At 46.6% G+C, this 20,942-nt stretch overlaps 2 protein-coding genes across 2 annotated transcripts in view; one reads left to right on the forward strand and one right to left on the reverse strand.

Annotated features, from left to right (window-relative positions):
- Slc45a2 (solute carrier family 45 member 2) overlaps window positions 1-8,839 on the forward strand; it is a 41,064-nt gene extending 32,225 nt beyond the window's left edge. The window contains exons 5-7 of the mRNA XM_004652518.2: window positions 35-158; window positions 4,925-5,136; window positions 7,930-8,839. Coding sequence (XP_004652575.2) covers window positions 35-158; window positions 4,925-5,136; window positions 7,930-8,154 — 561 coding nt within the window. The 3' untranslated portion in view covers window positions 8,155-8,839. The remainder of the gene's footprint in view (window positions 1-34; window positions 159-4,924; window positions 5,137-7,929) is intronic.
- A 2,915-nt stretch (window positions 8,840-11,754) lies between these two features.
- Window positions 11,755-16,354, reverse strand: Rxfp3 (relaxin family peptide receptor 3). Its single transcript, XM_045132837.1, has one exon. The coding sequence runs from the start codon at window positions 15,819-15,821 to the stop codon at window positions 14,430-14,432; it is 1,392 nt and encodes a 463-aa protein (XP_044988772.1). The 5' UTR covers window positions 15,822-16,354; the 3' UTR covers window positions 11,755-14,429.
- Window positions 16,355-20,942: the final 4,588 nt, after the last annotated feature.

Here is a 20,942-nt window from a genome sequence, read left to right on the forward strand (position 1 = left end):
GTGTAGCTGGAGCAACCTTGCACCTCTTTTGCAGATCGTGTACGGCGGGGACCCCTATAGCGCACACAACTCCACGGAGTTTCTCACCTATGAAAGAGGGGTGGAGGTTGGATGTTGGGGCCTGTGTATCAACTCTGTGTTTTCTTCCCTTTATTCATGTAAGTATCCTTCTCCTGAGTATGTCTTCTAAAGGGTTCTGACCTGGCAGAAACTAGATTTTGTTTGTTTGTTTATTTATTTAAGAGCGACAGACAGACAAGAGCGAGAAAGAGGCAGAGAGAGAATGGGCGCACAAGGAATTCCAGATGCATGCATCACCTTGTGCATCTGACTTATGTGGGTCCTGGGGAATCGAGCCTCGAACCCGGGTCCTTAGGTTTCATGGGCAAGCACTTAACTGCTAAACCATCTCTCCAGCCCCCTCCCCTTTTATTTTCCAGGTAGGGTCTCATTTAAGTTCAGGTTGACCTGGAATTCACTGTGTAGTCTCAGGGTGGCCTCAAACTCACAACGATCCGCCTACCTCTGCCTCTCAAGTGCTGGGATTAAAAGCACGCCTCTATCTGTCTACACACATATATATTATATTTCAATGTCAGTTTTCTTCTTTGTAAAAATATTGTTGTGGGTAGTTTAGACATAAAGTGCCCCCCCCATAGCCTCACGTGCTTTGGATATTTGGTCCCCAGCTGGTGGCAAGTTGTGAAGTGGAGCTTTGCTAAAGGAAGTTGTTTCTGGGGAGGATTTAGGGGTGTTAAATGTATCCAAGCTCTCCTTGCCAGTGGTAGTTCAGCTCACTCTTGCTGCTTCCTGCCAGCTGCTGTGGCAAGAAGTGACGCCTAGCCTCTGCTCTGCCATGCTTTTCCTGCCACGGTGAAGCTTCCTCTTGAGACTGTAAGCCAAATAAACCCTTGCCTCCCACCCACTGCTTTTGATTGGGGTTTTCATTCCAGCAAGAGAGGCTAACTACAATAATTGTTTGTGTGTGTGTAATATATATATATTTATTTATATGGTTTTAGTTAGCATACAGATATAACTTACATATAAATTAGCATTTTATTTTTTATTAATTTATTTGAGAGAGAGAGAAAGAGAGACACCAAAAGATAGATAGATAGATAGATAGAGAGAGAGAGAGAGAGAGAGAGAGAGAAAATGGACATGCCAGGGCCTCCAGCCACTGCAAACGAACTCCAGATGTATGTGCCCCCTTGTATATCTGGCTTACATGGGCCCTGGAGAGTCAAACCGGGATCCTTTGGCTTTGCAGGCAAATGCCTTAACCACTAAGCCAACTCTCCAGCCCTAAATTAGCATTTTTAAGATAGACTTTGTTTTTGTTGATCCTCCCCTTAAGTATTGGATGCTTTTATCTATGTACATATTAGAAACTTTGTTGTGTGCATTAATCATGTGTTGGTCACATTCCCCTCCTCCCTGCCCTATTCCACTGAAAATCCTGCTCAGGGGGGTCACTCATATTCACCATGGGGTTACGGGTTATGAGTTGTGAGAGCAGTTGTCAGTCATTGTATTTGAGAGAGGGAAGGGGGGGGAGACAGAGAGAGAGAGAATGGGCGTACCACAGCTTCCAGCCACTGCAAATGAACTGCAGATGCACGTGCCACCTTGTGCATCTGGCTTACATGAGTTCTGGGGAATCGAACTGAGATCTTTTGGCTTTGCAGGCAAGTGCCTTAACTGCTAAGCCATCTCTCCAGCCCATTTAACTTTTGTCCATTTGAGCATTCTTGTTTTATTTTCAAAGACTGTCTAGCACATACCATTTCATTGGTCTGGCTTGAATGTCTTTGTGAATTTTATGGTATGTGAATCTTAAAGTGCATGTTACTTTTAGGCTAATTCGTGTTAAAAGACCTGTGTGTGCAATGATTTATTATTTCAATATTTTTATAAAGTTTATACATGTATAAAACTATGAAATCTTTACCACCATGAATTCAAACCAAATTTTGATTTTAGTAGTACTGGCCCAAAGGTAGAATACTTGCTAACATATGTGAGGTCCTACATTCCATTCCCAGTACCACTGAGAAAAATGTTAGGGGCAAGGTGGCCCTGCCTATAATATCCATACTCAGGAAGTAGACAAGTCACCTTTACGACATAGCAAGCTCAAGGCCAGCCTGAATTATAACACACACACACACACACACACACACACACACACACACACAGAGAGAGAGAGAGAGAGAGAGAGAGAGAGAGAGAGAGAGAGAGGGAGAGAGAGAGGAAACAATGCTTCTAAAATACCAACAAGCCCTAGTCAAGGGTCTTTATGGCCTTTGTGCAGCAAGATGAATCTAGTCCTGAGTGTGACACTCACAGATTTTCACAGGCTTCCCTGTCTGCTCCTCCATGAGCCTCATCCCCATGTCAATGAACCACCCTCAATGATCCATCGAGCCTTCCTTATCCCAGGACATTTTCCAATGCTTTTACCTTCTTCTATCTGAGCTCCTCTCCCTGCTTCCCCATCTAGATGTCTGTTCCTAAACATTCACTTGGACTACCTTAACTGTTGCTTCCTTTGTGAAATCAAATTTGTCCTCCTGCATCCCAACCTACCCTGAGCAGAAGGAATCATTCTCTTTATTTCAGAGCACACTGGATTACTCCCTCTTATTTTATGGCTTTTTTTTTCTTTTGATTTTTTGAGGTAGGGTCCCACTTTAGCTCAGGCTGACCTGGAATTCACTATGGAGTTTCAGGATGGCCTCGAACTCATGGTGATCCTCCTACCTCTGCCTCTCGAGTGCTGGGATTGAAGGCATGTGCCACCACACCCAGCTTATTTTATGTTTACAATAATTTATATTTATTTATTTGTTCATGACACAGAGAGAGTGTGTGTGATAGAGAGAGAGGAAGGAAGGAAGAAGGAGGGAGATGGAGGGAGGGAGAGAGAGAAAGAGAAAATGTGTATGTTCCAGAGCCTCCAGCCACTGCAAAGGAACTCCAGATGCATGTGCCACCTTGTGAATCTGGCTTATGTGGGTCCTGGGGAATCGAGCCTCGAACCGAGGTCCTTAGGCTTCACAGGCAAGTGCCTTAACCTCTAAGCCATCTCTCCAGCCCTACTGGCTTTTTGATGTGTCACGTAATATCAGGTGAAGATTCAACATGTAAATCTAGGCGGGGCTCTACAGAGCAACCTGGATGCTAGGCTGGGGACGTTTGGGGATAAAGGACTTGCTTTTGACTACTCCTTTCCTACTACCAGGCACCCATGGCCCAGTTAGTTTAGCAGCACTGAGCACTGACAAAGAGCCGGCTTGCCTGTCCTATGCTGGTATTCATGCCTGATGCTCACATCCGTCATTTTTTCCTACTGAAGACGGCGCTCTGGGAGCAGGTGCCTTCCCTATGTACGAGGCCCAGCCGAAACAGGCCCCTGAGAGTTATCGACTTCCCTTCACCAGCATTCTCCAGACTTTCAGTCTGTGTACCATTGTTACTTGCATGTCTAACTGTGTCTGCTCCTCGGCTTTGTCTTGACTTGCCTACATGTTTGAATAAGACCTGGTTGTTGATGGTATCTTTCCCATCCTTAGACACTTTAGATGAAATTTTCTGCATAAATATAATCGTTCAACAGACAGGCTTGTCAAGGCTTATTATGAAAATGGACCTTACTTCGCACTGCTTCTATTGTCAAGCCTTAGCAATAGCACTCCAGGCATGGGGGGCATTTATTTACCTTGTCTTACGTCTAGCAACCCAAGGCAGCGTTTTGTTCCATAATTTGTTCAAATGTAATACAGATTTTGTGGAGGTTTTTCTTTTTTTTTTGCCCATGAAGCTTAAGTCCAGTAATAATTCAGGGAGCTATGAAACATTTCATTCATAATAGGAACATTTCAGGTACCTGTCCTTTTTCCTGTGCTTCGTGTGGTCTAGTAGATTGAGGTGTGAGGTAAACAAGTTAATTTAATAAAGGGGATCACCGAGTTCAAGGTCAATCATTTTCAGTCTACCTTGCACTTGCTGAGATAGTAATAGTCACATGAATTGAACACTTTCCATGTGGTCAGCACTGGGTGACAAGTTAAAACAATAAGTGCCTATGTGAGGGAGCCAGCCTTGGGGAACTGTGGGGACCTCTTACCAGCCCGGGAGGAGTTGACAAGAAAGGGAAAGTGTCTGCAGAGAGCTGCTCACGTCATTCTTCATGTCTTCCTTACATGTACACACCACATTCTGGTGGGGGATAGCAAACTATGAATGGCTTAGATCACTCTATAAAATCTGATTGTTTTAATTTCCCCACCCTGACCTTGGGTGGCGGGGTCAGTATAAGCATGCCTTGTCCTTTAGGTCCCTTTGGGCCAGACTGCTCTAATCAGAATAATCATCACTTCTACTCAGTGCCTTGCAATACTGAGATCCCATAGCCATTATGTACATTCAAGGGACTCCTGAAGAGTGTCTCTTCCCTCTCTATGGAAAAAGAAACCAGCAAGGCAATTTGAAGCTACCTTTTATGCTAAAGATTTAAGCTGGATCCCCAAAGCTAGCTATCAGTTGTCTTTTCTTTTTTCTTTTTTTAATGAGAGTAAGAGAAAGAGAGAGAGAGAGGGAGAGAGAGAGAGAATGCACCAGTGCTTCTAGACACTGCAATTAAATTCCAAACACGTGTGTCGTCACCCTGTGTGCATGCATCACCTTGTGCATCTGGCTTACATGAGTTCCAGGGAGTCAAACCTTGGTCTGTGGGCTTCGCAGGCATGTGCCTTAACTGCTAAGTCATCTCTCCAGCCCTAGCTATCTGTTTTCAATCCACAGATGAGGTTCTTTGGTTCCCAACTCAGTATCAAAGGAAGTCTTCTAAAAAATGTGAATCTTCAAAAGAAAGGTGAGGCACTGCCAGCTGTAATTTTCCTCTTTCTTCTCCCTACAGACGTTCAGAAAGCTTTGGTATCCTACATCGGATTAAAGGGCCTTTACTTCATGGGGTATTTGCTATTTGGCCTGGGGACAGGATTAATAGGACTGTTCCCAAATGTCTACTCCACACTGGTCCTATGTGCCTTGTTTGGTGTGATGTCCAGCACACTGTACACTGTGCCCTTTAACCTCATTGCTGAGTACCACCATGAGGAAGAAAAGGAGGTATGTCCCCTTTGAACCTCTGCCTCCCTCACCCCAAGGCTCAGGGAGGAGAGAACTGTTGAAACAGTAGCCATGATAGCCGTGCCTAACCCATCATATCTACACAGAGAACCGCCAGCCCTGTTCTTCCCTTCCCTCCTTCTTTCTCTGAACCCTGGTACACTTGGTGAACTTTCAAACAAGAACTGGGGCTCCTTGTCTGATTAGAGAAAAGGAGGCTCAATGATGAGAAATCAGCCCACGATCCCAGAGAGACAAAGAAAGGGAGACCCAGGCCTTGTGCAATGACCTCACAGGTCCCAGACACCTACAGTCATTTTGGACGCTCACAGTGAAGGCCTTTCAGCCCCACGCACTGCACAGTGACACGGGAGGCTTTCCTGAAGTTGGAAGTCGTAGGTAAGGAACTGAGAAGCAATTTTCGTAAGTGTGCAGGAAGAGAGTCAAGGCTGAGAATCCATCTTCACCATGCTTCCTGGAGGGGTGCTGATCTGCAACTCAGAATTCAGGCCAGAGAGAAGGATCCTAAGTCATCATGAGAACACCACCATAGGCATTTCTGCTCTGAAAATATCACTTCTTATCAAAATGCATATTTTCTCCATGCACATAGGCTTAAGCATCCTTAAGCAGAGCAATAATGTAAAAAGTAAAGAAAAGGGTGAGATTAATCCATCTCAGCTTGACACTGCAAAATGCTGAGCATGCCTATGTGAATATAACTCCAAATTCCCTTTATGTCATTTGATCTGGCTGGGCAGCGGGGAGTTAAGACCTCTCACTCAAACTGGGCCATGAACGTCTTTATCCGCTGAAAAACATGGCTGCCAATGTTGCAATGCATGATGGGGGTGGTGGCATTGTTAAAACGATAGTGAGCATGCAGAATGCCCCCCTATGTGGAGAGGAGTTACCTGTTATCAAAGGGAGCAAAAAGCCACAAAAATACATACGTTTTCGACTCACAGAAAACTAGATCTAGGGCTAGGAAGACGGCTCAGAAGTTACAGGCACTTGCTTGCAAAATCTGACAGTCTTGACAGAGTTCAATTTTCCAGCTACCCACATAAGGCAGACACAAAAAGTGGTGCAAGCATCTGGTGTTTCTTTGCAACACAGACACACAGACAATAATAATAAGAAGAAGAGAAGAAGAAAAACTATATTCAAATCCTACTTCCCCTACTTTAAGACTATGTGACATGAGGAATGTTACTCAGTCATTAAATAGCACTTAAAACGTGTTCATTTGTAGATGTGGTCATGCCTTCACATGGCTTAGTAATCACAATGGTATACAGAAGGATATATTGTGAGGTAGCTGCCTCTATGATTTTCCCATCTTCCCTCCTCACCCCTGTCATGGTATGTTACTACTTTTGCTAGTTTTTAAAATTTATCTTTCCAGTCTTGTAAAATGAAATCCAATTACATATGAATATATTCTTCTTCTTTCTTTTTATTTTATTTTTTCGAGGTAGGGTCTCATTCTAGCTCAGGCTGACCTGGAATTCACAATGTAGTCTCAGGGTGGCCTTGAACTCATGGCGATCCTCCTACCTTTGCCTCCTGAGTGCTGGATTAAATGTGTACACCACCACGCCTGGCTGTTTTCACTTTCTTAATTCAAAGGGTCGTAACATGCATTTATTTTTCTGTACAATGCTTACTGTACTTGGTAGTAGAGGAAATCATCATTGAAACTCTCAGGGCCTGGATTTTCCTCATTCATCAGACCAGACTAATGACATTGAGGATATGAACTGGTAGAAAAGTAAACAATGCTTAGTGTGATGCCTATCAAATACTTCCTGAGAACTCAAATGATAGCAAGAGTTACTACGATGTCAGGGGCAGAGATAACAATATCTAGGTAGCTGGCAAGAATGAGATAAAGCACGAGGCATAGTGTGTAAGAGACATCAAGTGGCAATGTAAACCAGTTCAGATCAAGCATTAAATACCAAAGCAAAACCTGATAGCCAAATAACCACATTTTAAGGGGTTAAATTGCTTCCTATGTTGCTTCTTGGAAGTTTATAAATAATTTTAATGTCCTTTTGAAAATATCTGAATTTTTAACACTAAGGAAGAAAAAATTTTGGAATTGACCCTCATTTAATTTCAAATACATTGTATTCAATGATTAACACACATATGTGTTAAAAACTGAGTTAAAGACATCACAAGAAGGGAAGACAGCATCAGGCCAGAGGGTGGAGTTTCCTGGTGGTCCTTAATCAGGGTTTGCAAACTGTGACCTGCTGGTTAAAGGCAGCCTTTATGAGCTAGGAAGTCCCTTTTAAGTTTTTAAATAATTGAAAAAAAAAAAAAAACTCCAAGAAGGATCATGCTTTTTGACAAGTGAAAATAACATGAAACCAAACACGACCGACGTTGAGGAGGAGGCTGCTTTTGCTGTCAGATTCAAGTATTTACAACCAGGAACTCACGAAGCATAGAAGCTATTTTCTGGCTCCTTCCTGCAAATGTGTGCCAAGAGATGTCTTAGCGGTTAAGGCATTTGCCTGCGAAGCCAAAAGACCCAGGTTCGATTCCTGAGGACCCATGTAAGCCAGATGCACAAGGGAGCACATGCATCTGGAGTTCATTTGCAGTAGCTACTGATGCACCCATTCTCTCTCTGTCTGTCCTCTGTCCCCCTTCTCTATCTTTTCCTCTCTCTCTGCTTGCAAATAAGTAAATAAATAATTTAAAAAAATGTGTGCCAACCCTCAGCCCTACGCTGCAGTTTCTCGAACAGCCCATGTTCTTTCTGTGCTTTCTTTGCAGAGGCGAGAGGCACCCCGCGTGGACGTGGGCAGCAGCGGGCGAGGCAAGGGCGTGGACTGCGCGGCCCTCACCTGCATGGTACAGCTCGCTCAGATCCTGGTCGGAGGTGGCCTGGGTTTCCTGGTCAACGTGGCCGGGAGTGTCATCGTTGTGGTGATCACAGCTTCTGCGGTGGCATTGATTGGCTGTTGTTTTGTGGCTCTTTTTGTTAGATATGTGGAGTAGGTCTTTAGAGAGACATTGATCCTCACCTCAGACAAGTGAAATCCATGGCCCGAAGCCAAGTGTTTTCTGAGGCTCTGCACGCTGCACACCCCGTGTTGGGGTTTCAGCCGGGTCATCTGACAGGCCTTACTCTGAGCACTCTCATGCACAACAGCCCCATTTCCAGGCATCATTTGTCCTGACTGAGCCTGCATGAGCAGGTGACAAAGGGTCAGTGTGGTAGGCTCACCTGCCTCAGTGAATCTTCTCAGTGCTCCTCAGTGAAAGGGTGGGAGAGGAATCGTCTCTTTTCAAAAGTGATGCTTAGCTTTGATATGCAATATTAACTTTTGGACAAAAACACAGCAACCCATGCAGAATTGAGGAATCATGCATTTTACCAACCCAAACACTGGAATTATTGCTGACAATTTCTTTTATGGCATTGAATCCATATTTAATCCACTCATATTTAATTCCTATTAACTTGTGACATCCCCATCAAGTCTGCTTTGAACATCTTATGCTTAAACACCTACCACTTTAAAACAATTTATTTTGTTGACACAGTAAAAATATTTCCCTTGGGCTTAGTGGCTCAGGCATTTGCCTGTGAAGCCTAAGGATCCAGGTTCAATTCCCCAATACCCATGTAATCCAGATGCACAAGGTGGAACATGAGTCTGGAGTTTATTTGCACTGGCTTGAGGCCCTGACATACTCATTCTCTCCCTGTCTATCTGCCTTTTTCTCTCTCACACACAAATAAATAAATGAAACAAAAAAAAGTTTTCTTTTGAGTCTGGGCTTTTATTTCATCCACACCACAATCTACAATCTTTCATGGAATAACCCTTGAGTTCCTCCTACCATCTTTTCTCCACCCCTTGCCTCCAGCTGGGATCCTCTCTTCCTCCAGCTAAGCAGGTTTTCTCCATCCATCCCCTTCAATTGCCTCACCTGTGGGACATTTTCAGCAACTAGAAGACACGCGTTGTTCAATAGGAATGCTAGGGACTTTAGGGCCTGCCCACCCGAGTTTGAACCTTTCCTGCTCAGTAGCAAAGTAGCATCCACATTTATCTGCAAACATCTACATTTGGGATAATCATTCCATTCTCAGAGTGTTGGGACAGCTAAGAGCACACACCTCATATGTAGAGTACTTAACACTTCCCCACCTTTGTGAGTGCAGCAATCTTGGCGGTGGCTGCTGCTGCTGATCTCCATCTTAGCACCGAGGCACCAGTGAAGGCAATGGAGGTCATCTGAAGTCACACAACCTGTGAGTGGCGGAGCTCAGCTTTGAAGCCAGGGCTGTGGTTCTGCTGCTTTCAGTAGGGACTGGACCTAGACAGGTGGCTGGTGCTTGGTCAGCGTTCAGTGAAGGGTATTGTCGCTGCTACCAAGATCTCATCACCCACTCTCTTATCCTTAGGTTTGCTGCACAACCTCAGGCCCACAGGACCAGAGTGGGATGGGATTTTCCTGCAGGTGACTTTCTAGCTGACTAAACCCTTTGGAACTGGAGGGGTGTTTGGAGAAAGGAAGTGATTGAGGCAGGCTTCTTGGGAAGAGAAAGCATTCTCAGGTTGGTCTTAGGAAGGCTTCAGTTCATCATCCACTCAACTGCTTAGCATTTAAGAAACATCGGCCTACTCCTGACACTTCCAGGGTCGAGCAAGGCAATGAGGGCCGGCCTCCCGCTCCACCTTCCCTCCTCTCCTTCCAGAATGAAGAACGTCCTCATGTGCGTTTCGAACATTTTATTAATTAGTAACTTTACTGTATGGACAAATTGGGTGTTGGGCCCATTCTCCTCATGTCTTCCTTTCATATCCCCTCTTCCCCACTCCCACTCCACTGAGGGCCCTCCTTACTGGGGTTACTGGTATTCACAAAGGAGTTACGAATGCAACCGTCGTGGTACTGGCACCAAACCAGACGCATCGATCAGTGGAATAGAATAGAAGATCCAGGGATAAGCTCTTGTAACTATAGCTACCTGAACTTTGAACTTTTGACGAAAGGGCCAGAAGGGGCACAGTGGAGTGAAGTCGGCATTTACAATAAATGGGGCTGGGGAACCTGGACCAGCCACGTGTAGGAGAGGGAACCTGGATCCTCTTCTCTCAGCCTGCACAAAAATCAGCTCCAAATGGATCAAACGCTAAAACGTTTAATCATGTGCATTTTGACTGAGCACATCCAATGTCACCCAAGCTCTTTCACCCAATTCATACCAACAGTCACCACTAGCCACCCGTTTGTGCCTAAGGGCACATAGACTGAGCAGGGTGCTCAGCCTTTGGAGTGGACTCAGAAGAGACCCATCAAGTCTATAAGTAGCCTCAGCGCTGTCCAGATGGGGAATTCTGGGCTCTCCTGTGCTACAGAACACTCTAGAATGTTGAGGACATCCCATGTGATGCAGGGAGGTTTTTGTTGGTAGGGCTTTCTAAAATGCCAGGTAGGGCCCTTGCTGCTGAGGTTTAAGGGCAGTTGTGGTGACTGCCAGCCTAGAGGTGCAGCTAGAGGAGGGTCCTTTGTCACCGTGCATGGCAGACTCCCTCCCCTCTGTGTTTCTGTCCTGGTCTCAGGCTGCTGCTGGATCCCGTTACCTCACACTCTCTCCCTGCTGCTGCTGCTCCTTGGACTTCTGCCTTGTTGCTGCAATTCCTTAGTCACCTCTTTCTGGTTAAAAGGGTGTTACTCACTTATCAAGCCTGAGCCTGGGGAAGAACATCTGACAAGAGCCCTATGGCTCTGACCCAATGGCCTCTTACAAGGCTCATATGGAATCATCTACATGGTCCAGAGTAATGACACTGGATCATGTCTCCAAGGACATTTTTGGTGGTTGAAGATTTAGAAATGAATGAATGGGTCCCTGGGAAGATGTCCAATTACTGAGGACCATAGGACCTGGACTCCAAATTAAGTCAAATATAGTCCTCACTCATCAAATACAGAGCACAGTCTTTATTAAAAGTGAGGTCCCCTGTCTCTCTCTCTCAAAAATAAAAAGAAATAAAGCATTTTAAAAAAGGGTTGGAGGGATGGTTTAGCAGTTAAGGTGCTTCCCTGCAATGACAAAGGACCAGGTTCAATTCTCCAGGACCCATGTATGCCAGGTGCACAAGGTGGCACATGTATCTGGAGTGAGTTTGCAGCAGCTGGAGGCCCTGATGTGCCCATTCTCTTTATCTATCTCTGTCTCTCTCTCTCAAAATAAAAAATAGTAACAAGCATAAAAGTGAAGTAATTGGGTTGAACATCAATATTTGGCATCACATGGGCTAAGGTAAGGAAAGGAGTTGCAATAGTCTCCTCCCCGCCCCCCAGACACATACTCAAATGTAGTATACAAACACTTTACTCATTGAGCTCAACTCCATCAAGGGTTGAATGAGTGGATAGAATCCTATTTAAAAAAATCCTTTGCCTACCTCTAAAAACCTACAAATTAGCTATCTTTGGCAAATAACATATACTATCTGGAAAACTTCTGATTCTCAAATAAATAACATGAATATAGGGGTAAGGGGTAAATCTTTATTTTTTTTTCCTTCAAGGTAGGGTCTTGCTCTAGCCCAGGCTGAACTGGCATTCACTATCTAGTCTCAAGATGGCCTCAAACTCACAGCAATCCTCCTACATCTGCCTCTGAGTGCTGGGATTAAAGGCGTGCGCCACCATGCCCAGCACGAGTAAATATTTTCTATAGTAATCCTATGGGAGAAGACAAGCTACATTGCTTCATTTCCTGCCTCTCTTCACTAAACTAGCTGCTGCCTCTCTTATATGCAGGCCTCATTGGTCTAAATGATATCAATTCTATTCACACTCTATTGGCTTATCTGAAATAATATTTTGGTCAAAATTTTGATTCCTCTGTGCCCATTGGTCTTGCTTCTATTTTAACTTTGTTGTGACATTCAACTCCCTCTTTTCTACCTTATCGTGCTGGGGTCCATGGTCTTCTAAATGAAGACCAGGCTCTCTGCCTCATGACTTGAGCACCCAGCACAGGCCTTAGTACACAATAGGCACATGGAAGGTAATTATCGTTTGCACCTGACTTGCACACTTCCATGGCAGTCTTTCCTTCAACTTCACAGAGTTCAATGGTCTCAGTCTTCCTGCTGCTTCCTGAAACCTTGGGCTTTGAATATGAATAAGGTGACCCCTTGTCCAGAGCTTTTTAAAATGGAGACTTTGCCTCCAGTCCCCTCTCTTTTCTTTCTTCAATGCCCAGAGTAACAGAAACACACACTCCACTCACTTCACCACACTTTCAAGAGTATCCTGAGCTACCTGCAAACTATTTCACTGTCAAAATTGAACCGACAAGTCACCGTAACCTCAGGCAGTGTTTACCGTCAATGTCCATGGGTATAGCAGCTCTTGTTGCTTCCAATGTTCACTTTTTTCATTTGTCTCTGTTAGACTGATTGCTATTAAGTAGTACTGTAAATAAACCCCAGAGACAACTAATGGAGCCACTTTGAAACAGAAGCATTAGTCTGTGTGTGTGTGTGTGTGTGTGTGTGTGTGTGTGTGTGTGTGTGTGTGTGAAAATCATTGACTTCTCAGGACACTGCAAGATTTGCTTTTGGTGGAAAGTCAAATGATCATTTGTCATTGTGATGCACAAAGTGGGGGAGCAATGACAGAGGTGTCCCACGTTTTGGGTCTTAAATCTCACTCGTGACAGAAAAATTTCAACAAAATTACTAGGCAACTCTATTGCTTATGAGGTCCTTTAGCAGACACAGTCTTCTAATTTTTTTTAATTATTATATTAATAAGACCTCACCACAGTAGAAGGTACCTGCTTAGCAGCCTCTGAACCCCAGATCAGCTTTCAGAGCAAACAGTAGCACCTTTATTGATCTTGGCAGATGGAAGAAGAGACTGATGTTTGATCTCTGTTCTCAGAATAGCCTCGGGAAGGACATGGTGAGGATCTTAATATGTTAAATTGCCACAAGAACAGAACTGTCATGAGAAGTGTGACTCATTCTCCGAGGCAACCCCATGGCTGTCCCTCATGCGCAATGTGAACAGCTAGAAGGACTGGAACGTGGATAGGGAAGTATCTATTTGAATCCTTGTTCCTTAACATTTCTTGTTAATGATATGAGCAATCTTATTTCCTACCGTCATCACCAATGACATTCCTGTGATCCCCTTGGATCAGCCTCCCCAGTTCTCTCTTTCCTTTAGGACAGATTTTCACGTGAATTTTGCATTCTCTGATCCACACCATCCCTATCTGAAAGCTCAGACCTGAGCTTCTAGGAATTTTGTGTGCAGGAAAATCATGCATAGATCGATAGCACTTTTTCCCCTCTCCTTAGCCTCCCCCAAACCTCACTGAGCTCCACTGAGCAGTCCAGAGTCCCAGTCAATCCCTTCGGGAAGAGTGAGGCGCCTCTGCTCCCATCACAGCATGTCAAGATGCTTCCCCCCCAGCTCACCTGCAGTAGCAGCAGCAGACCCCAGTGTCCCCAGGGATTCTGTCCCCAGTAGCACTGTCCCGGGTGACGAGGCTTCCGGGGCACGGGGACTGTATTTCCCGCTGGCTCGTGAAGAAAACACACATTTTGCTTTAGAGACTGAAGTCTGGAAATGTTTCTCTATGGCAGGACTCGAACACGTTTCTCTCTCCTGTCCTGACACCACTCCGCAGACAATCTGGTGAGGCGACACCACTCGGTCTCTGAGACGCCCCAGAGCCAAGGTAGAGCTGAGCTTGTGCAGGCTAGCCCTGCTCAGGATGACAAAGAATACCATAGCTCCTATGGGCGCCTCTCCCGCTTTATTTATTTATTGTTTTGTGCCTGTTTGTGTCCTTCTTTTCCAAATTGAAGGCTCCCAGAGCAGGCACACGGGGGGTGCACTCCTTGCTCAGGACAGACCCCATAAAGGTCGCTGGACCACTCGCTCAGTTGGTCATGACAAGTAGCCGAGTCTCTCCTCTGCGTCCTCATCCTCATCCCTACTCCTGGGCACACCACGCTGCCCTGGGTGGACCACACAAGGAGAGGATGGAGTGGAGAGCCTCGGCTGATGGCTAGGTCTTGAGGGGTGAGCCCTAATATGCCACCTTCCTCTTTTCCCCTGATTTTCAGCCTCCCTCTGGTCCCTCTCACTGGCTCCTCCTCCAAGCTTTCCTACATCCCTAGGGGCTCCGCTCCCACCCCCCTCCAGCCTTGGAAATCCACCCTCCTCTCTCCCTTTCCCTGGAAGACCTCCTGGCTTTGTAACCATGCTGTGATGCTCGGCAGGCCTCAATAGGCTGAGCTGCTGGGCAGCAGGTCATAGCGTGCCCCGCTGTAGACCACTACGCCGGGAGGGTGGTAAAGCAGTTCGGGCTCTGCGGCGACTCGGAGCGGTGCCAGGGCCTGCAAGCCGTGGTCCTCGGCCTCGGACTTCGTGGTGGCCGTGAAGGGGCGCATGCTGGTGAGGGACGGCGACGTGATGCGCCGCAGCAGGTTTTTGAGAGCCTTGCGGAACTCTCGGCGCACCAAGCAGTAGAGGACCGGGTTGAGGCAGCTGTTGGAGTGTGCCAGGCACACGCTGATGGGGAACGCGTAGACCTGGCACAGGAAGTACTCCTGGCTGAAGGGCACCGCGTTGAACTTGATGAGGATGCTCCAGGTGGTGAGCGCCTGGTTGGGTAGCCAACACAGGAAGAAAGAGAGGACCACGATGGTCACTGACTTGGTGACTTTGGAGCGTCTCCGCGAGCTGGCTGCACTCAGGGCATCCCGGGATGTCGCAGCTGCTCCCGGCCCTCCTCCAGTGGCCACCACGCGGCGGTCGGAGATGAATCGCACCAGGAGCAGGTAGCAGAGACTGATAACGCCCAGCGGCAGCACGAAGCCCAGCAACACCTTCTGAGAGTGGTACAGGCCCAGCCAGAACTGCCTGTCACAGCCCAGCCAGTGATCGGGGAACCGCACCAGGCACAGCTCCTCGCCCATCACTCTGACGGTAGTGGAGAAAACGGCGTTGGGCAACGAGGCCAGCGCGGCCAGAGTCCAGATCAGCACGCACAGAGCTTTGGCTGACAGGCAGCGGCTGTGCCCCAAACTCTGGCAGCAGCAGGTGCCCCCAAGGCCGTGCCCACGGGTCCGGTGACTCTTTAGGGCCGAAGCCACCGTATGGTAACGCGCCACACTCATGGCAGTGAGGAAGAAAACGCTGGCATACATGTTCATGGACGTCACGACCGACACGATCTTACACATGGCCTTGCCGAACGGCCACTTGAAGTCCAGCGCGTTCTCCACCGCCCAGAAGGGCAGAGTGAGCACGAACTGGAAGTCCGTCAGCGCCAGGTTAGTGACGAACAGGTTGATGGAGGACTTGCGCCAGCCCCGCTTGCTCTTCATCAGGTAGAGCACCAGCAGGTTCCCCGCCAGTCCCAGGGCGCAAACCACCCAGTACACGGCGCTGATGAGGACCCTCACCCGGGCCTCGGTGGTGTCCGCGCCCTGGCTACCGCCGCTGCCCGGGGGATGCCCTGGTGCCGCGCCGTCGGGCAGCTCCAACCCCAGCTCCCACCACAGGTCCTGAAGCTGCAGAGACCCGTTGCCGCTGGCGTTGGATGCCTCCAGAAGCTCTGGCATCAGAGCTAAGAATCCCGAGAGCTCGTCGCCTGCAGCCGCTTTAGTCATGGTGTCGGTGCCCCTAGGTCATGTTTGGGGGGATGGGAAGGGGTCTGGGACGCAGAGAAGAGTTCCGATCGTCGGGGTGTTGGTCCACTCTCCCCGGAGGGCGCGCGGGCCCGGCGCGCTCACAGGAGCTCTCCAAGTGGCCGCTGCGGAGCGTCCGCGCCCTGGGCGCGAGGGGAGCTCAGCGTCTGCTCCACCGGGGATTTCGAGTGGTGGCCAGGAGCGCGGTTCTTAAGGCGAGAGGCCGGCCAACAATGCTCCTCCAGCCCAGGTCAGAGCCTCCGGGTCCACCCTGCTGTAGAAACCCAGACTTACCCTTCTGTTTTCCCCGCGGTCACTTGGACACACCTTGCCGCTCCTGGGTCCACCTCTTTCCTTGCCGTCACCTTGGCTGCCTTTCCCCAACTCCCAGGGGAGGCTGGGAAAAGGCGTCTGTCTCTCTCGGATTGCTGGAGGTCTGCGGGGGTCTCTTTCTCGGCTAATGTCAACTCCCAGCGAGTTACTGGAGGCGCTGACCGGAGTTACCTTCACACACATCCATCCCCGCGCCGGGTCCCAAAGAGCATGCGCGATCCCCCACTCGCCAAGAACGGCTGCTTTCCGGGGTGCTGAACCCCGCCTCGCTGCTGGCCGGCCGGGAGGAGGCATGACAACTCCCCCTTTCCTCCCCAAAATTTCAGAAGGGGAGAGTCCTAATCTTTTATCGTCTCGTGATGGAGAGACTCCTTTGCGTTAGCCTTCGGATGTCATGATTAGAACTTATTTTCCAAAACAAGAGAACTTATTCCCTTTCCTCTGTATTTCACCTGAATATTAAATATTATTTATTAATTTGAATATTAAAATGTTATCATTTGATGAAGGATGATTCTAAAGATGTACATTTTCCTGCTATTTCCCTTTAAAAAATTAACAGTGACCCCCCTTTCGTGCTTAAACCTCCCAGCTGCTGTCTGATTGGCAGAACTGTGGAGTTCGGGGTTCGCCTGGCTCGGCCTTTGGAGTAGTGAAGGTGAACTGCCAGTTTCACATGTGTTAGACCTCGGCCCTCCCCCCACCCCGACGGAGGATGGAGTTGGGGACTAAAAGGCTGATTTAGGACCACCAGCTCCCCTATCTTCACTGCCATCCATATCTAAACTTTCTATTGTATATTTTCAGACCAATGGCAGCGAATTCTAACCAGCTTTCCAAGGGAATGAGTGACGACCTTTAATCACTTCTCACTGCGCGTGGATTACTTAAACGTCAGGTTAACTACTCTGATGTAAAATTTATTTATTTGGGCTGGAGAGATGGCTTAGCGGTTAAGCGCTTGCCTGTGAAGCCTAAGGACTCCCGTTCGAGGCTCGGTTCCCCAGGTCCCACGTTAGCCAGATGCACAAGGGGGCGCACGCATCTGGAGTTCGTTAGCAGAGGCTGGAAGCCAAATTACACTTTTAAAGCAGGTCTTAAAGAACCTGAAAAGGTTTCTTTGCTGATGGGATTCAGCTGGAAAAAAAAAATATGTTAAAAGGGCTGGGGAGACGGCTTAGTGGTTAAGACGCTTGCCTGAGAAGCCTAAGGACCCAGGTTCGATTTCCCACGACCCATGTAAGCCAGCTGTACAAGGTGGAGCATGCTTCGGGAGTTCGTTTGCAGGGGCTGGAGGCCCTGGCGTGCCCATTCTATCTATTTGCCTCTCTTTCCCTCTCTCTAAAACAAATGAAAAATATTTTTAAAAGTATGTTAAGCCAGGCATGATGTCACGCCCTTAGTCCCAGCACTAGGGAGGCAGAGGTAGGAGGATCAACGTGAGTTCAAGGCCATCCTTAGACTACATAATGAATTTCAGGTCAGCCTGAACTAGAGCGAGACCCCACCTCGAAAAAACAAACAAACAAAAAAAAGTATGTTAAGCATACAGTAATTGTTCTTTTTTCTGGGGTAACGCACAGCCTCTGACTTTACTTATAGGGAATAAGAGGTAACAACAGGAGAGAAAGAGAAAAGAGGGTAAACAGAGAGAGGGAGAAGGGTAGGAATAAAGGTAGAGAAAGATAGGGCACGGGAGAGGGAGAGATGACTCCTAGGGAGTGAAAAACAGTATTGATTCCAAAGCACACCTTGTTTCCAAAGCACAGTGCACTATAGACACTGCACTGCTACGTCTTGCCGCTAGAGGTCGCTAGGGCTTTAGTAAAAATCACAGGAAACTATTTCTTTGATTAGTTGTTATCTGAAGATCCCCCCTGAACACCCATAGGCTGGTTCTGCAGACATCTCTTCTTTTTCTTTTTAATCTTTTTGTTTTCCTCTAGTTAGTAGACCTAGTCTTTCTGCACTGTTCGTTCTACAGAAAAATTGCCTAGAACATATGACATGAAATTGTCAGGAAGTATATATTAAAAATTGGGCAGAAATTATATAGTTTCTACATAATCCCCAGTCTTTCTTAGCGTCTCCCCCCCCCCCCCGTTGACATTAATGTCTTGCATTAGTGGGGTACATTTGTCACAACTGATGAAATAACATATTATCACTAACTAAAGTCTACAGCTGACAGTGGGGTCCATTGTGATGTCCATTCTGTAAGATACTTGTACCCAAGGTTATAGAATAGTTTCACGATCCTAAAATATTTCACTTGTTCATTCTTCCATTTCTTCCTCTCCTGGGAACTCCTAGAATTTACTGATCTTTTTTCATTACCCACATAATTTTGCCTTTTCCACAATTTTATGTAGTTGGAATTATATCCTATGTGGCCAGTTTAGATTGGGTTCTTTCACCTAGCAATATGTACTTAAGGTTTCTCTTGTCTTTCCTTTATTTCTCTTTTTTAAAATATTGTTTTTGTTCATTTTTTATTTATTTATTTGAGAGCGACAGACACAGAGAGAAAGACAGATAGAGGGCGAGAGAGAGAATGGGCGCGCCAGGGCTTCCAGCCTCTGCAAACGAACTCCAGATGCGTGCGCCCCCTTGTGCATCTGGCTAACGTGGGACGTGGGGAACCGAGCCTCGAACCTGGGTCCTTAGGCTTCACAGGCAAGCGCTTAACCGCTAAGCCATCTCTCCAGCCCCCTATTTCTCTTTTTTAAAGGAGAGGGGCTTATTTTGGCTCACAATTCGAGGGCACGTTGATCATGCAGAGAAAGCATGCAGGGGGAGCAGCCCAAGGCTGTGGAATTGGGGCTTTGTTCGTCTCTGGTTAGCTCAGGAAGCAGAGAGAGAAGCGTGCTGGTGCTCAGCTGAGCTCCTTACATTGCCCCCCTCCTGCTATTCGGTACAGGACTCAAGTACATGGCATGGTGCTGCCCACATTCAGGGCGGAGGATCTTCCCTTCTTAGTTAAACCTCTTCAAAAACACGTTCACAGACGTGCCCAGTGATGTGGACACCATTTCATGTCCCTGCTTAGTAACCACATGCTCACTTTCCATTTTTTTAAATTAACTTTTTGTTTATTTTTATTTATTTGTGAGCGACAGGCAGATGGAGAGAGAAAGAGGTAGAGAGAGAGAGAAAGAGAGAGAGAGGGAGAGAGAGATAGAGAGAATGGGTGCTCCAGCACCTCCAGCCACTGCAAACGAACTTCAGAAGCATGCGCCACCATGTGTATCTGGCTTATGTGGGTCCTGGGGAATTGAGCCTTGAACTGGGATCCTTGGGCTTCACAGGCAAGCACTTAACTGCTAAGCCATCTCTCCAGCCCTCACTTTTCATTTTTTGTAGAGTTTTATTTATTTATTTGCAAGTATGGGAAGAGAGAGGGGGGAAGAGGGGGAGAGAGAGAGCGGTCAGCTGAGAGACTGGGTACACCAGGGCTACCAGCATTTGCAAACAAACTCCAGAAGCATAAGCCACAGTGAATCTGGGGTTACATGAGTACCGAGGAATCTAACCCAGGTTGTTAGGTTTTGAAGACAAGTGCCTTAATAGCTGAGCCATTCCTCCAGCCCGACTTTTCATTTTTTTTTTAAATGCCATTTCTTTTCCTATCAAATTCGGTCTGTTTTTTTTGTTTATATTTCAAGAACTATTAGAAAGCAAAGAAACCTAAGGCTGACACCCAAATCACTCTGTGCTTAGGTTTTTAGAATGTCCACATTAGTGCTACATGCCAACACACACAAACAGCCTCCTTGTTTTCCTGCTTTAGTCCCATACATGGAGCCATCTACTTGATATGTCCCAAGTCACACAAACCTTGTATTTTATGAAGACAACAACAGGAAGTTGATTAACTCATCACATGGACATTGGTCACTTGTTGGGCACTGGGATAAGTTGAGAGTTGTATAATCAAAGCATAAACCCTTTATTTTGAGCCTCTCTGGAACACATAATCTAAACAAGTGTGTGGTTTAGTAGCATCTGTGACTGTATTTTTTGTTTAGTCTTGTGCATGATGAACTTACCTAGACTGCAATGCTGTGTACCACGTGAGGGCACAATAATTTTAGCTCCTTCATTTCCTTCTTTAGGGGGAGTTACACACTGCTCTGATGGGCTATTCTAAGTTTAGATCTTGGGTGGGATTATGTCAAGTTTTGTTTTGGAATAAACCTTTAAGGAGGAAAAGTCCAGAGTGCCACATTACATGCATGTAATGTGTTTCTGTATTCTTCCACTCTGAGATCAGAATCAGGTTGTGATGGAAGTAGACAGTCCTTTCTCCTGGATGCCAGCTGGACATGGAATCTTGATAACTTTTCCCAAGCTACTTTGAATCCTTAAAACCATGTGAGCCATGGGAATTCCCTAGTAAGGACACAATAATGACACACTTCAGTGTATAACTACTGGAAACTCATAAGTATAGAATGTAGAAATCACCAGCTTTCACCCTGGCTTTTTGCCGAGGAAGCCCGAGGAGATGAAAGGATTTTCCCAGGATCTCACTGCTAGAAACTTACCACACAAGGTCTAAACCCTAATTCTCTTTATCCTCACATACCATAGTGGGTTTATTCTTCAGTTTCAAACTTGGTGAACTTTCCATGTTTTCCAACCATGGAGGAAACTAATGATTCTCCATATATATATATATCTTCTGATCTCTGGGCCTTAGATAGCATTTTCCATGGAAAAATAGAGTTTGCAGAGGTAGTTGCAGGTCTTGAGATGATCGAGGTGGTC

Source organism: Jaculus jaculus, chromosome 13, assembly GCF_020740685.1.
Source record: "Jaculus jaculus isolate mJacJac1 chromosome 13, mJacJac1.mat.Y.cur, whole genome shotgun sequence".
Taxonomy (NCBI): domain Eukaryota; kingdom Metazoa; phylum Chordata; class Mammalia; order Rodentia; family Dipodidae; genus Jaculus; species Jaculus jaculus.